General features: G+C 40.1%; 1 protein-coding gene across 1 annotated transcript in view; it reads left to right on the forward strand.

The window, feature by feature from the left end:
* Nucleotides 1–14,957, forward strand: part of LOC103593027 (ribonucleases P/MRP protein subunit POP1) — a 41,699-nt gene that overhangs the window by 25,731 nt on the left and 1,011 nt on the right. Inside the window, exons 12-16 of the mRNA XM_008575937.1 lie at nucleotides 1,144–1,259; nucleotides 3,475–3,666; nucleotides 5,111–5,265; nucleotides 11,769–12,131; nucleotides 13,090–14,870. Coding sequence (XP_008574159.1) covers nucleotides 1,144–1,259; nucleotides 3,475–3,666; nucleotides 5,111–5,265; nucleotides 11,769–12,131; nucleotides 13,090–13,744 — 1,481 coding nt within the window. The 3' untranslated portion in view covers nucleotides 13,745–14,870. The remainder of the gene's footprint in view (nucleotides 1–1,143; nucleotides 1,260–3,474; nucleotides 3,667–5,110; nucleotides 5,266–11,768; nucleotides 12,132–13,089; nucleotides 14,871–14,957) is intronic.

Below are 14,957 nucleotides of genomic sequence, written 5' to 3' on the forward strand. Positions count from 1 at the left end.
ACCCTAAGTACCAGCCATCTCTTTTGTCTTCAACTCAGTCTGAATACATTCCCAATTCTGTCACTCAAATCTGTGGCAGTGCTCCACAGAAAAGCATCCCGGGTAGACTGAGGCTGTTGGAAATGGAGCTTGTTTGCTCCTAGAAAGACTATGAAGCACTGTTACTTGAGACCCTGTTGGTTATTATCTCTGTGAGGAAGAGCAGTGTACTGAAGCAGTTGCTGATTTTAAGCAGCTTTCTTCTCAGATCTTCTCATCAATTTAATTTTCTCTAACTTTGTTCTCCCCTGAAGTCTATCACACTATGGCCCAGTTACTTCCAACTTATTTTTTTTCCAGCCATCAGACCCATGCAGATAGATATGTGCCTTAGAGTGACGTTTCTATGTTGGCATTTTAGAACCATAGCCAAAACTCATGAATTGTCTCACTTTTTAAAAAAAAATTCAGTCCAATAAAATAAGATTTGGAAGATTTTTTTCCTGGTGATTAAATGACTAAATGTAGGAAATTTATCAATATAGATGTTTATTACTGAAAAAGTTTCTTCTCCTTCCTCACTAGAGTACTTTCTATCATGGTGTGGCTTATTTTAAAGGGACGAAACAATATATTTCACAGAAAATATGCCCATTTTAAAGGAATGAAAAAATACTTTTTACAAAAAGGAGTAAGTAGTTCAATAAAAATGGGTTATCGGAGACTTGAAATATGGGGCAAAAGAGGATGATATCTTTTGGGCCAGGAATGATATACAGAGCCCTGAAGCCAATAGTTAAAATATGGCTCATGCTGTCACAGCATATTATTGAGGAATTGTTCGCTTCTGCAGTGGCTCCTAGAATCTGATTATCTTAAATGTGGAATTAGGCAGTTATTTAGAGATAATATAATATTGTAATATATACATCTTATACACAAAAAAAAAATGTCAAAGAAAAAAGTTTAGGAGGACTTTCTATTTCATAGGTTATGGAACCAACTCTAAGAACAATTTAATTTCTTGTCTAGTAAATTCTTCTAGAGGGGTTAAGTAAATGCCTATAAAATATGTTCTTGTAACAAAAGGTCTGCAGCCAACTTTCAGTTTGACTTCATTGATCAAAAGGATGTGGTTTGAAGGCTGTTTCTTTTCCCTCTTAGATAATGAGAAAGTTAGACAGCTGCTTCTGGAGGGTGTACCCGTGGAGTGTACGCATAGCTTTATATGGAACCAAGATATCTGTAAGAGTGTCACAGAAAATAAAATCTCGGATCAGGTAACTAATAGTCTAAGGATTATTGGTTAAGCCATGAGAGGTTAAATTCATCATTGTAGAGACCATAAAAAGTTATTTCATACTTTATGGAATCTCATAGACTTCCTTTTACTTTGAGATGACTTGTGGATTACTTACGTATGATACGTACTATGATTTTTTTTTTTTTTTCTGTTCTTAGGGATAATCTAAGAATAAGGATAAGAATCTCAGAATAAGATAATAATCTTATCTATTATCTAAGGTTAAGAATCTAAATATAAGGATACATATTGTGTTTTTTCTCTGGAAAAAGTTAATACAAAAGACTTTTTCTTGAAATGATCTCATGGTTTACATGTTTTTCTGTTATTGTTTTTTTCCCTTAAGTGTTGTCTGTCTTTAATTTTACAGTGATTGAGCTACCACCAGGGCCAGATGTTGTGTTAGATGCTGGGATAGATAACGAGGATATGGTCAGAGCAATACAGGGTACTAAGGAGGTCTGAGCCCAGATGAGGGAGATTGAGGTCGGTGTCCTGGATGGAGGAGCTGATATTTGAGCTGACTCTCAGGTGGGAGTCAGGATTAATCAGACTTGTTGGGGGCATGATCAAGACTACAGTTGAGAAAGGATTTCAGGAAGTGAGAACAGCATGTATAAGGCTCAGGCCCAAAACAGGATGATGTGTTCATGAATCTCCAAGTAGATCAGGAGCTTGGAGTGAAGGATGGGGCAGGAGATGAAACTGAAGAGATAAATAGGGGCCAGAGCATAAAAGACCTTGAGGCATTTTAAGGATTAGGACTGAAGATGTAGGACATCATTGAAGGTTTTAAATCAGGCCATGACATGATGAGATGTCACTCTGACAGCAGTAAGGAGGGTGGATTAGACCAGGGATGGTGATGGTGGGAGTGGGGGAGCTGGAGAGAAGACTGGGTTGGAGGGCTTTAAAGAGACCCTTGAAATAATCCAGGTATGACATTATAGGGGCCTGAATTGTGGCAGTGTGGTGGAGTGGAGGGGTTAGGGTTTAATACATATTCCTGGAAGGTAAAACGTACAAGGCTTGGTGATTGATTGGAAGATGAGAGGTAAAGAAGGAGGAGACTTGTAGATTAGGATCTCTGTTAAAAGAGAGCCAGAGCCATGTCTGACTTGTTCACTGCTGTGTTCCCAGGTTCAAGAAAAGTGCCTGGTAGATAGGAGGCGCTCAGTAAATATTGGAAAGAATGAATGAATGAACTGTGTGAACTGTGGTGTCCTTCAGCTAGATGGGGACTACAGGAGAAGAGCAAACACAGTGGGAAGGATGAGCTCAGCCTCGGATAAACTGAGTTTGCTGGGCTATGGGACTTCCCAGGAACAGATGTCTAGGAGATAGGTTTCCATCCTAGTTGGAAAACTCAGGGCTAAAGAGATATGTATTTTGGAATGAACAATATATAGATGGAAGGGTTCTGATCCCCGTAATGGCCAGCCACCAAAAACAAAAACAAACAAAAAAACCCCCAATATATAGATGGTAGTGGAAACTCAAGCAAAGGTAAAAAAGAATTAGGACTTGGTCGTGGCTTGAAGAGCATTCATTAGGTGGTGATTAGACTTTATAACATGGAGGCAGCGTCTTGTGTAGTTTTCTAAATTGAGTGGTAACCCTCTCGCCTGTTAATCTCTTTCTATAGCTGGCAAGAAAAGTCTGAAAGGACATTGTTATCCACTCCCTACATCCCATTTAACAAATAACTGATAGCATCTTCTATATTAAATCTTTAAGACCTGGTGGGAAATTTTCTCAAGAGCTGGAGTATTTTTCCAATAGCCTGCCCTTGCAAAGTTGTCACTTAGTTGTTTATACCATTGTTACTTCATGACAACAAATTTTAATCAAAATAAATATACAGAGTATTAAAATATAAGATTGATCTTGATATCAGAGATGAGTAACAATGAATATTTATCATTTTATAACTTTGAATCATCTAGTTATCTTTTTTTGTGGCTAGCCAGCCTGGAGAACCAAACCCTTGACCTTGGTGTTACAAGGCAGCACTGGAAAATCTTTATTTACAGTAGTACTTTGTACTTATAATGGCTCACATTTAATTATTCAGATTTTTTTTTAACTTTTTAAAAGAGCATTTAACTTTCTAAATCTGCTTATAGGGAGACCCAGTAGAATCTCCCAGAAGCCTAGGGTTGTTTGTCTTGAATTATTTTCTTCCACTTTAGGATTTAAACCGGAAGAGAAGTGAATTGCTGGTGCCTGGGTCACAGCTTGTTTTAGGTCCCCATGAATCCAAGATACCTATACTTTTGATTCAACAGCCAGGAAAAATGACTGGTGAAGACCAGCTAGGCTGGGGAAGTGGCTGGGATGTCCTACTCCCAAAGGGCTGGGGCATGGCTTTCTGGATTCCATTTGTAAGTTACTTTTTGATTCTGACTAATAGTTACAACATTTAAAACACATTCCTAATGAATACTAAGTACTGAAAATGTTCTAGACTTTATGTACAACTTAGAAATTGAGTGATATATTTCTGCTCTTAGACCTGTAATCCTGGATACAAGATACTTATACTGTCCTGGGAACCAGGTTCTCATTAATAAGACCTGTGCTGAGAAAGTTGTGAATTTTCGAGGTTTTTAAAGTGGTGTAATTTTTGAATAGGAGTGGAAACAACATATTAAGGTTTTCCACTTGAAGAAATTTGTTATAGTTTAAAATCTTAAAAGACTTTTACAGATGTATATAGAATACATTTTTTTTTGTTTTTAAAATGTTAGCTATAACCATATACAGTCTGCCCTTTGTGTCTGTGGGTTCCGCATCCATGAATTGAACCAATCACAGATCAAAAATATTCAGAAAAATAAAAAATAACAATACAACAATTTTTTAAAAATACAAAAATTCCCAGTACAGTAGGACAGCTATTTACATAGCATTTACATTGTATTCAGTGTTATAAGTAATCTAGAGATGATTTAAAGTTACAGGAGGATGTGTGTAGGTTATATGCAAATACTACACCATCTTATATCAGGGATTTGAGCATCCGTGGATTTTGGTATACCCCTAGGAATCCTCAGTCCCCAAAGGATACTGAGGGAGGACTACTCCTATGTATCAATTGCAGCTAAAAATTCTACCAAGATTAAATGTGGTTTTATTTTTTCTGATTAGTTTAATTGTTACTTTAATGCCAGAGGTGTAAAAGGCATGTAAGGCTGTGCCAGATAATTAATTTTTAGCAATTATGCTTAATGCAAGGGACATTCAGTTAATCATTTAGGAGTGAAAATATTTTTAAATAATTCTACTTAATTTTTTACTATGAAATGTTACAAATATACAAGAAAGAATAGATACTGATACCATGATTGCTTATGTGCCCTTCACTCACCAAGCAGCTTGAGAAATAAAACATTACAGATTAATTGGAAGTACCCTGTATACCTCTCTCCAGTCTCATTTCCCTCCCTCCTTCTGAAAAAATTACTATTCTGATTTTGGTGTTTGTCTCTACCATGTATATTTTTATAGCTTTATTAAGTACGTTTGTATCCCACAATAAAATTACTGTATTTGACATATTTGTAAATGACATACCTTACTGTGTGTATGCTTTTGCAACTTGCTGCATTCACTTGGCATTGAGATTTTTTCATATTGATTGATAAAGCTTGATTTCATTCATTTTTACTATCGTATGGTAATTCATTGTAGCATTATCCTACAGTGTATTTGTGCATTCTCCTTCTGATGGCTATTTTGGTGGTTTCCCATTTTCCCCATATAAACAATTAAGCAATTTCATTTTAAGTTGGTAAATTAACAGTATCTTTTTGACATTTCTTTGAGATCTACCGAGGTGCAAGAGTTGGAGGATTAAAAGAGGCTGCAGTACATTCTCAGTATAAAAGGTCACCTAATATCCCAGGTGATTTCCCAGACTGCCCTGCTGGGATTCTGTTTGCTGAAGAGCAAGCTAAGACTCTGCTTGAAAAGTACAAAAGGTAAGAAACTGGCTTCTCTGGTTTGATAACGTCTCAAGGGGAAGAGAAGAAGTGTCTGTTCACATTGGCCAACGATGTTTGGGATGACTTTGGTAACTTCCTATATAATGTGGAGTTTTCATAGCCTTTTCCTTGAGTTTAACATTACTAAGAAAAATTTGAGAAGATATTACTTAAGTGAGGAGATTGTCTTACATCTGTCTGGTTTTTATAGGCCCGTCAGGGTTCCAGCCCTTCTCTTGGTTATTTGCTTCCATTGGTAATGGAGTGCGCCTAAACCGTGGACGTGAGTTTCAGACACTTTTTAATAGATTCCCACTACCAGTGCCCTGCCCCACGTCCCCACCATGGAAATTGTGTTTTTAAAAAGCTGATTATAGAAGCAATACGTATTTATAAAATTTTAATGAAACTATGGAAATATATATTAATACTTTGTAAACTGGTGTTGTCTTACCAGTGCCCTGCCCCGCGTCCCCACCATGGAAATTGTGTTTTTAAAAAGCTGATTATAGAAGCAATACGCATTTATAAAATTTTAATGAAACTATGGAAATATATATTAATACTTTGTAAACTGGTGTTGTCCTGCCATCCAGAGAGATAAGCACTGTGTTTATATTTTAGTATCTATCCATCTAGACATTTTTTCTTTTCTTTTTCATTTGTGATGTGGCCAATGAGGGGCTTTATTTCCTTTATATTTTGAAGTACATTCTAATACTGGGAACCTGCATTTTCCCCTAAATTGTAGGCTCTGGAAACATAGAAACTCTCTTTCTTGTTGTGCCATCTGCAGTATCTAGCCAGTGCCCGGTGCACAGTAGGTCTTAATAACTTTTATTTGTTGTCTGATGAATGAGTGAATAATTGAATGTTGTAGTTTCTCAACTGTGAGCTCCATGAGGACAGAACTGTATTTTTCTGTTCACTGCTGCAACCACAGAGACCGGCAGAGGACCTGGCTTTCAAACCTTTTGTTGAGTGGTGAATGAATGAATGATGAATAAGAGAGTGAGTGAATGAGTGAAGAAATGGTGATATATTCCTGGATTGCTAGCTTACCAGCTCTCTGAGGGCAGCAGTCATGAGTTCATCCTTGTGCCTCCCATGATATGTAGTTGAGGGTCTTCTGTGTGTTTGTTAAATAGTAATTGACTATAATACTTGCTCACTCTTTGGACTTATTTATGCATGCGAGTTTTCCATACATACAATTTTTTTTAAAAAAGGGGTTTTTCTATATATATTATTTTGGTTTTTTGGGTTTTTTTTTTTTTATATATATATGTTATTTTGAAACCTACCTTTTTCATTTAACAGTATATTAGGGCTAGTTCTCCCACAACAATAAATATAACTTTAAACCAAGTGTGAGGAAACTTTGTGGTAGAGGGCCAGGTGAAAAATCATTTTGACTTTGTGGACCCTTTGGTCTCCAAGGCAACTACTCAACTCTGCTGAAAGCAGCCACAGATGACAGATAAATGAATGAGCCTGGCTGTGTTCCAATCACATTTTATTTATAGACACTCAAATTTGAATTTCATATAATTTTTATGTGTCGTAGAATATTATTCTTTTGGTTTTCTCCAACCATTTAGAAATATAAAAACCATTCTTAGCTCATGGGTCATACAAAAACAGACAGCAAGCCAGATCTGGCCTGTGAGTGATAGCTTGCCAGCTCTTGCTCAAAATGTAACTTTGAATGGTTACTTAGGTTTGCAGTGTGATGTACAATAATTTATCAGTGGGTGGTTGAGGTGGGGAGAAGTAAAAGATGTGAAATGAGGGTGTGAAGTTTCTGGTAGGCCAGGGTATTTGAAGGTTGATTTATGTACACACTGACGCCACCAGGAATGAGGACAACAGTCGTGGTGGTAGAGGGAACAGTAGTGTGGCAGGTAAATGGTGGCACCTGGGAAGTTGATAGAGGACCTGAGCAGGGAGGGAGAGTCAGTGGCTTATCTGATGACCTGAGCTTCAGGAGAGACAGGGTCTTGGAGGAGGAGGGAGGAGAAAAATTGTGTGGGCACATCAGGGGGACATCTGCCCACCCCTGGGCCCATGGGGTGTGAGAAAGAAACATCCATCGCTGGAGAGGGGCTGTAGGGAAAAACAGCACAGACCTTAGGCTAAATCCTTATAAGTAAAATCTCTGCTTATAAAAAAGAGGATGTGCACTTTAAGGTATGTACTATTGCCCAATTGCTGTTTTGGTGGGTTTTTAAAAAATTTTTATTGAATCATAATTGATTATACATATTTTGGGGGTTCAACATTGACATATGTTGATCAAATCAATATTACTAGCATATATATTGTTACAAATTGTACTTATTCTTTATGCCCCTTGTCCAATTTCTCCCCGTCCCCCTCTCCCTGCCCCCTTTCCCCTCTAATTACCCTAGATTCCTTCTCTCTTTCTGAAAAAGTAATGGTTATTCTGTTGATTTGTTGCCTAGATGATCTGTCCAAGGCTGAGAGGTTTGTTCAGGTCCCCCAGTATTATCACAGAGCAGATGCTTTTGTCACTCTGAAATGGGCTTTGTGGAGAGAGACATCCTCTTCTTTTCTTTAGTCTCTGCTGGTGACTCTCCTTGTGTCAGTGCACTCCAGTGGCTGGCGGACCATCTGCATGGTGGTTGTGGTGTCTAGCTGCTTTCGTGGCAGCTGTGGTTATTGTGGTGGCTGTGGTGGGCCACCCACATGGAGGTGATGTTTTTGGCATGCTCCTTGGTGCTGGTGGTGTGCCTGGTTGTGGGGGGAGGTCTGGTCCCCAGATCCATGCCTCAGGTCCCTACGTGGGTTCCGAGGCACTTGCAGTGTGCCTGGTTGTGGGAGGGGGATACAGTCCTCGGCTCCATACCTCAGGTCCCCAGGTGGACACCAAGGTGCTGGTGGTGTGCCTGGGCTGGAACTAATTTGTTGTCCTTTGCTTACTTCTAAAATGGGGGAACTTCCTGTGGGGACCAGTACTTGAGCTCTGTGGTTGAGTAAATTGCTGCTTTGCTGCTGATTCCCTGGTGAAGGCTTTTCCAGCAGCTCATGTTTTAAAGGTTGACTTTATTGGTGCTTCTGGCTCTCCGGAGACCCTGTGCACCTAGGTTGTGTAGAAACCCTGATCTGAACCTGAGTCTTTTCATCAAACTGCACCCCCTGCAGATCTATATTCCTGACCAGTCTCCTCTGAGTGGTCCTGCACTGATTGGGGAGCAGATCAGCTGTCCTTGCTGTGTCCCAGTGTTCTCCCAGTGGGCCCATCTTCCCCACCACCCATGCCGCAAACACTTCCCATGGGACACGCTGTGCACTGGTCCCTGGTGGTGACTCACCAGCCTCTGAGTGGCTCCTTTTTTTCAGTTGTTGTGGCTCCTTGCTCCTATGTGGGTCACGGGAACCCTATTAGTGGTCTTGCTGGCCTGAGGACCACGAAGGCCCTCTTCTTCCCTACAGCATCCAAGCAACTTCGTCTGAAGGGCACAGCTGCAGCTTTTGCTGGCTCCTGCTTCATGTGCTCAGCAGCTCCAGCCTTAAAGTGGCCGTGGCATGAAATGGTCAGAGTGGTTTTTTCCTTTCTGTCATTGTGGCTTCTCCTGCCTTCATGCACTTTGTAGTCTCTCCTCCTCTTCCCCTGAGCACTAGTGGCCCTAGCTTGGCTGTCATTGCTTTTTTATAGTTGTAACTTTGTTGATTTGTGAGAAAGAGTGATGCTGGGGACTGTCTATTCCTCCATCTTGACCAGAAACTCCTCCCAATTGCTGTTTGTACTAAATGTAGGATTTCATCTGTGGCTGTGAGGCTGCCTATTTTCCCTCACTCCCACAGGCATAGGCTATCACCAATCTTTTATTTTCATCATTTTGTGTCTCTTTTTTGTGAATTGCCTATTTATTTCTTTTTTTCCTTTTTCTACTGGGACATTTATCTGCCCCTTTATTGGTTTTTAAGAGCTTTCTTGGTTTACCCTTTCTTGTATACATTTCAAATTCCCTTTCTTTGCCTTACAATTTTGAATTTTTATGTATTTTAACACATTTTTTTCTTATATGGTTTAGACTTTAGTGTTCTGCTTAGAAAGTCTTTTCTAATGGGAAAGTTATGAAAATATTTACCTATGTATTTATAAGAGGCAATAAAATGTAGTTGTTAATGAAATCATACTGCCTAGGTTTGTATCCTAGTTCTACCACTAATTAGGTTTGGGGCCTCCGTTTAGATGGTAACCTACCTCGTGGTGTGGTTGTGAGGACTGTATTAAAGAGGGCAGTACTAGTTGCTAGAACAAAACAACCCCCAATTTCAGTGGCCTACCACAATGAAAGTTTTATTTCTCACTGGTGGAACAATCAAGTGAGGTGCTCTTGATCAGGGGCTGGTTTCAGAGACCTGGGCACCTTCTATCCTGTGCCTTCATCATTTCTGCAGGGCCTCGGGGTCACACAGCTGGCAGTGGGAGGAAGAGCGTGGAGGAATGTGGGCTAGGCCTAGAAGTGGTGAGCATGTCACATCCACTCATATTCTCTTGGCCCAGTCATTTGGCCACAAGGGAGGTTAGCAGAGTGCTCAGGAAGAGGAGAAAATGAGTTCAGTGAGAACCCTAGCCAGTCTCTGCACAAGGATTGACTGAGTTAAAATCTATAAAGCACTTAGAGCAGCAGTGGCATACGGTAAGTGTTCAGTAGGGATGAACTATTGCTGCTGCTGTTGTTACTGTTATTATTCCAGGCTTTCCTGAATTTATGTTAAAGTATGAAAATGTTTTACAAAACAGTAAGCTGCTCCTGACCACAGACCCTCATTCTCTTCCTCCCATCACCTGTATTTTCATTCTTCATCTAATCTTGCTGTATACTGAGAGCAGGGAGAATGTGTCAAGAATGAACTCCCTCTACCTCATGACCTAGTATCTCTGTTTACCGAAATATGAAGTTTTGGGAGAGTTCATTTAAATTATATTTACCTTTCTTCTAGGAATGAAGGAAACCTTTTTTCCCTTAAAAGCCTATCCAAAATTCAGATTGTATCTTGTTTCCTTAGTATCCTATTCTTACTATTTTACTCAACTTGAACTAGGAATTGCCTCCACTTCTCTAGGGTATCTTTGCTTTAAGCTTCAGAAAATTATAATTTCAAATTCCACTTTTCATACTGTTTACTCCATATGGATGTATAAAACTCAAAGAGGTTTGTAAGAGTATTGTGTTGTGCTGCACTGAGTTGTGGCACTGCATATGCTGTGATTAAAATGGGTTTCCTATTCAAGGAATTGAAGTTGGTGTGCATGGTTATCCTGTAGGACTTTGAAAGGTTTCGGGGGGCGGGGGGCGGTACCCTGGAAATATGTTTTGCCAGCTGCCTGTCTTAGGAGGCCAGTACACATTCGGTTCAACCTCGAGAGGATAGGCTTAGAGTGAGCTCCCAATTAACCGCATGGGTTCACTTCCATTTGAGGTCCTAGGGCACGGCACATAGCAAGAAGTAAACGAGGAGAGGGATGTGCAGGCCTGTCCCGCAGCCTTAGGATGCAGTCTTGGGCCAACAACCAGTCTGATCCCTATTTCTTGGAATCAGGCCCTGGATTTCGCTAGCTTATAGTATTTCTCAAAGGTTCTACCTCATTTACACATTGCTGGAAAGGTCGATTGATATCATCTTTTGTGGAGGGCAGTTTGGACATACATATCTGTCAAAATTGTGAATGCTAATACTCTTTGCCTTAACAATTCCACTCCCAGGAACTTATCCTATGGATATACTTGTGCATGTGCAGCATGTTCCAGGTCTTTCATCGCAGCATTATTTATTTGTAGAATCAAAAGCTTGAAAATAACCAAAATGTCTTTCAATAGAGGACTGTCTAAATAAATTATGGTTTATTTATATGGTAGAATAAGGTATGCAGCCTTTTACAAAAGAATGAGGGAGCCTGGAGAGAAAATGATGTTTAAGGTATTTTTTTTAATGAAAAATGTGAAGTTAAGCAAAAAGTACTGTATCTAGTATGCTACCATTTGTAAAAATGAGTAAAAAGAAAGATGTACATATCTGCTTGTATGAATATGTACACAAAATATCTCTGGAAGCATAAATAAGAAACTGATAATGATATTGTCTTTGTGGAGAGCAGCTGGGTCACTAGAGGTCAAAAGTGAGAGAGAAACTTCACTGTAACCTTGAACTTAGAACCTTGTAAATGTACAGGGACATCATTGCACAACTCCAGGGGCACCATTTACTTGTAGCTTTCAGGAGTGGTACTCCCTGGGTTGTTCAGTGGCCACATGGGGCTACATTGTAGATGCATTCTCTTTTGAAGACCAAAGAAAACAAAAAATCTTGGCCAGTATAGTTGGTTATTATTCTTTATCATATATTTTTTGGAAAGTTTTTTGTGTATGTTTGTTTTTTAAATAGAGATGCATTGTACTGGCCATAATTATCTTAATTGTCCGATCCTAAACTGTTCAAAATTGGTTCTCCTCTTTGATTTTCATTAGACGCCCTCCTGCCAAACGGCCCAACTATGTCAAGCTTGGCACGGTGGCACCTTTCTGCTGCCCCTGGGAGCACTTAACTCAAGACTGGGAGTCAAGAGTCCAGGCCCAGGAAGAGTCTTCTGCAGCTTCCTCTCCAAATGGTGAGGAGACTGACCTAAGAAGACACATGGTGCCTTGTGTTCCCACACCTGAAAAAACTCACCAGCTGTCTAATGAAGTGGGCACATCTGTGAATGACCCCAGGGAGCCAGAAGAAGTAATGGACACAGACTGTCAAGACCAGGCAGGGACCAAGATGGTCATGTACCCGGATGCTGGTGAGAACCATGTTGCTGCTGCCAATAGTCAACTCTTTGTTCTTAGGTAAGTTTAGGCAACTTCCAGATGTATTTTGGGTTGTTTATTCTAATATTGAACAGGCTACAGTATGTAACAACTGTCACTGTTCCTTTATGCAAAACCCATGTGAATTTATGGTCTTTCTGGAAGGAAAAGCCAGTCCTTTGATGTTTCATAGAGGGCCCAGGGAAATGGCTTAATAATAGTTGATTTAGGGCATGATATTAATTGATGAAGTGATTGAAAATATTATCATCAATAGACCTAAACCAAGGTAGGTTTTTTTGATGCCATAGTTTATTTAGTCTTTGCTCACAAAGCAGTATCCCAACAGGTGGGATCTTAGAAAATGAAGAACCTCTGCATAATCTGAGCAGGCATTCTTTGCTTTAAATCACTGAATCAGATTTTTTTCTAGTTCCTTTTGAATTGTATGAATTCGTGGTGGACTGGCAACCCATTCAGTGTAATGTCATATTGTAGAGACTACCATAGAAAATGTGCCCTACTTTCAATACTGCTGCAGGTTATTAAGTTTTGCTTATCAGCCACCCTATAATCTGTGCCCTGATTTTAAAAAGTGTTCATCCCTCTTGCCTCCTACTCATTTTTCTGTAAGCTCATAATTTTATTTCTTCTTCCTTGCTTTAGTTTCTTTTCTCTTTAAAATATTATCTCCTCTGTAGTCTCATCATCTCACTGTGATTACTGCCCTAGATTCTATCCCACTGTTTGATTTTTCCCTTGCCTTCAACTTCTTAAACCTTTAGTCCTTTCAGTTTCAGAATGGCAGACACAAAAAAGAAAAATATTTTTACTAAATATATTAAGGTGTATTTTTAATTTTTAAGATTATAGTTTTGATACTTTTCCACATATAGTGTAAAAAAATCAAATCAACTCTAGCAATTTCTAATCTTCTAATTGCACAGTTTTTTCTTGAACAATATATCCTCAAACGTATTTCTCCAACTTGATGTAGGAGTAGAAAATTACTGAAGCAACTGTCAGCCTGGTGTGGACCCTGTTCTGAGGAGAGTCGGGCAGCCCGGCGAGCTCCTGGCAGAGGCCAGCAAGAACTAACCAGAGAGGCCTGCTTGTCCATCATGGACCATTTCCCCAGGGCCTTGGTGTGGGTCAGCCTGTCCCTGCTCAGGAAGGGCAGCCCCGAGCCGCACACCATGATCTGTGTTCCAGCCAAGGAGGACCTACTCCAGCTCAGCCAGGATCAGCACTACTGTGGGCCCCAGGAAGCCAAACACAGCGACCTGTTCAAGAGGAAGATCCTGAAGCAGAAAGAGAAGAAGAAACTGGAGAAGAGGCAGAACCGGGGCTGTGCCACTTCTGAGGGCCTGGGAGCGGGGGATCCTGCGACTGGACAGGAAGCTCTGACTCTGGGGCTGTGGTCAGGCCCTCTCCCTCGCGTGACTTCGCACTGCTCCAGAGTTCTCCTAGGCTTTGTCACTCAGGGAGATTTTTCCATGGCTGTTGGCCATGGAGAAGCCCTGGGGTTTGTTAGTTTGACAGGCTTGCTAGATATGCTGTCCAGCCAGCCGCCAGCCCAGAGGGGCTTGGTGTTACTGAGGCCTCCTGCCTCTGTCCAGTATCGATTCTCCAGAGTCGCTATTGAGGTGTGAATGAGGGTTTATGTCCTAGCAGGGCGTAGGATAATAAATTTGTTTGCCAAGTCCCACAACTGGAGAGTTTTGTTTTCCCTGTCTTCTGTTTCAAAATGTCATGTGAAATTCTTTGGAAATGAGAATTAAAAATTACATATTATGCAAACGTTGAAATGTTTACACCATTCTAGTAATCTCATTGATTTCCATCTTTCCTTGTCCTTGCTGTAATACTTTAAAAATTATTTGGCATGTATAGCCAAAAGCTTTTGTATTATGATCTCTTGATCTGTGTAATTCTTGCTGAGAATAATTAGAAGTTCTACGTTTTATTGTCCCTTTTTTCTGTTAGGAACAAAGTGCTGTCAGGTCTATTTGAAAAACCTTTTAGTCATGTGATAAGAAACAATACATGTTTAATGATTTGGTTGTTACTGAAGAAAAAAAGACTATAAACATTTGACCTCTGTACATGAAATATGGGCCCCGTATGGGCCATGTTCAGTTCTGTACTGTAATCAGCGTGCTGAATACATCGTGCCATAAGGAAAGAAATCATGGACGGTTCACTGCTTCCTGTTTTCAGGCAGGCTCAGTTTATGGCAAAGTGTTGGGCTGGAATTAGAATGGGAATCTATGACTTTATGATTCCTTGACCTCTCTGTTGTTGACATGATCCTAGGAGTTACTTAATTTTTTTTTAAGTAAAAAATGATTTTTTTTATTTCTGCAAAGAATTTCTCAAAGCCATAGAGTAGCATTTCTCAAAGTATGTTCTGTGAAATGTATTACCTAAAAAAAAGGGATTGCAAGGTCAGGTTGATTTGGGAAACTTTGGATTAAACAAAGTTAAGCATTTCTTTATTGAAGGACTTCTGGAACCTTCTATGTGATAATGTGCATTGTAAATCTCCAGGAAGTAGATAATAGTGTACAGTATTTTCTAAATCTTTTTGATCCCCAAACTCCTTTTTACAATGAGTGGCCTTGGTAGGATCAGAGTTCTTAGGAACACACTTTGGGCAACTTGGCTATGCAGTGCCATGGCTACCTCTGCAAGGTGGGTAACTAAACGACAAGCTGCTCTTCAACACTATGCAGGCACTTTGTCCACCTGAGGTCTTGAGCAGGGTATAAAAGAAAGGTCTCTTTCTGGGGCCGGCCCGGTGGCGCACTGCTACAGTGCGCCACTTGGGAGCGCTGTGGCGCTCCCGCCGAGGGGTCGGATCCC

Source organism: Galeopterus variegatus, unplaced genomic scaffold (genome assembly GCF_000696425.1).
Source record: "Galeopterus variegatus unplaced genomic scaffold, G_variegatus-3.0.2 Scaffold1260, whole genome shotgun sequence".
NCBI classification, from domain to species: Eukaryota; Metazoa; Chordata; class Mammalia; order Dermoptera; family Cynocephalidae; genus Galeopterus; species Galeopterus variegatus.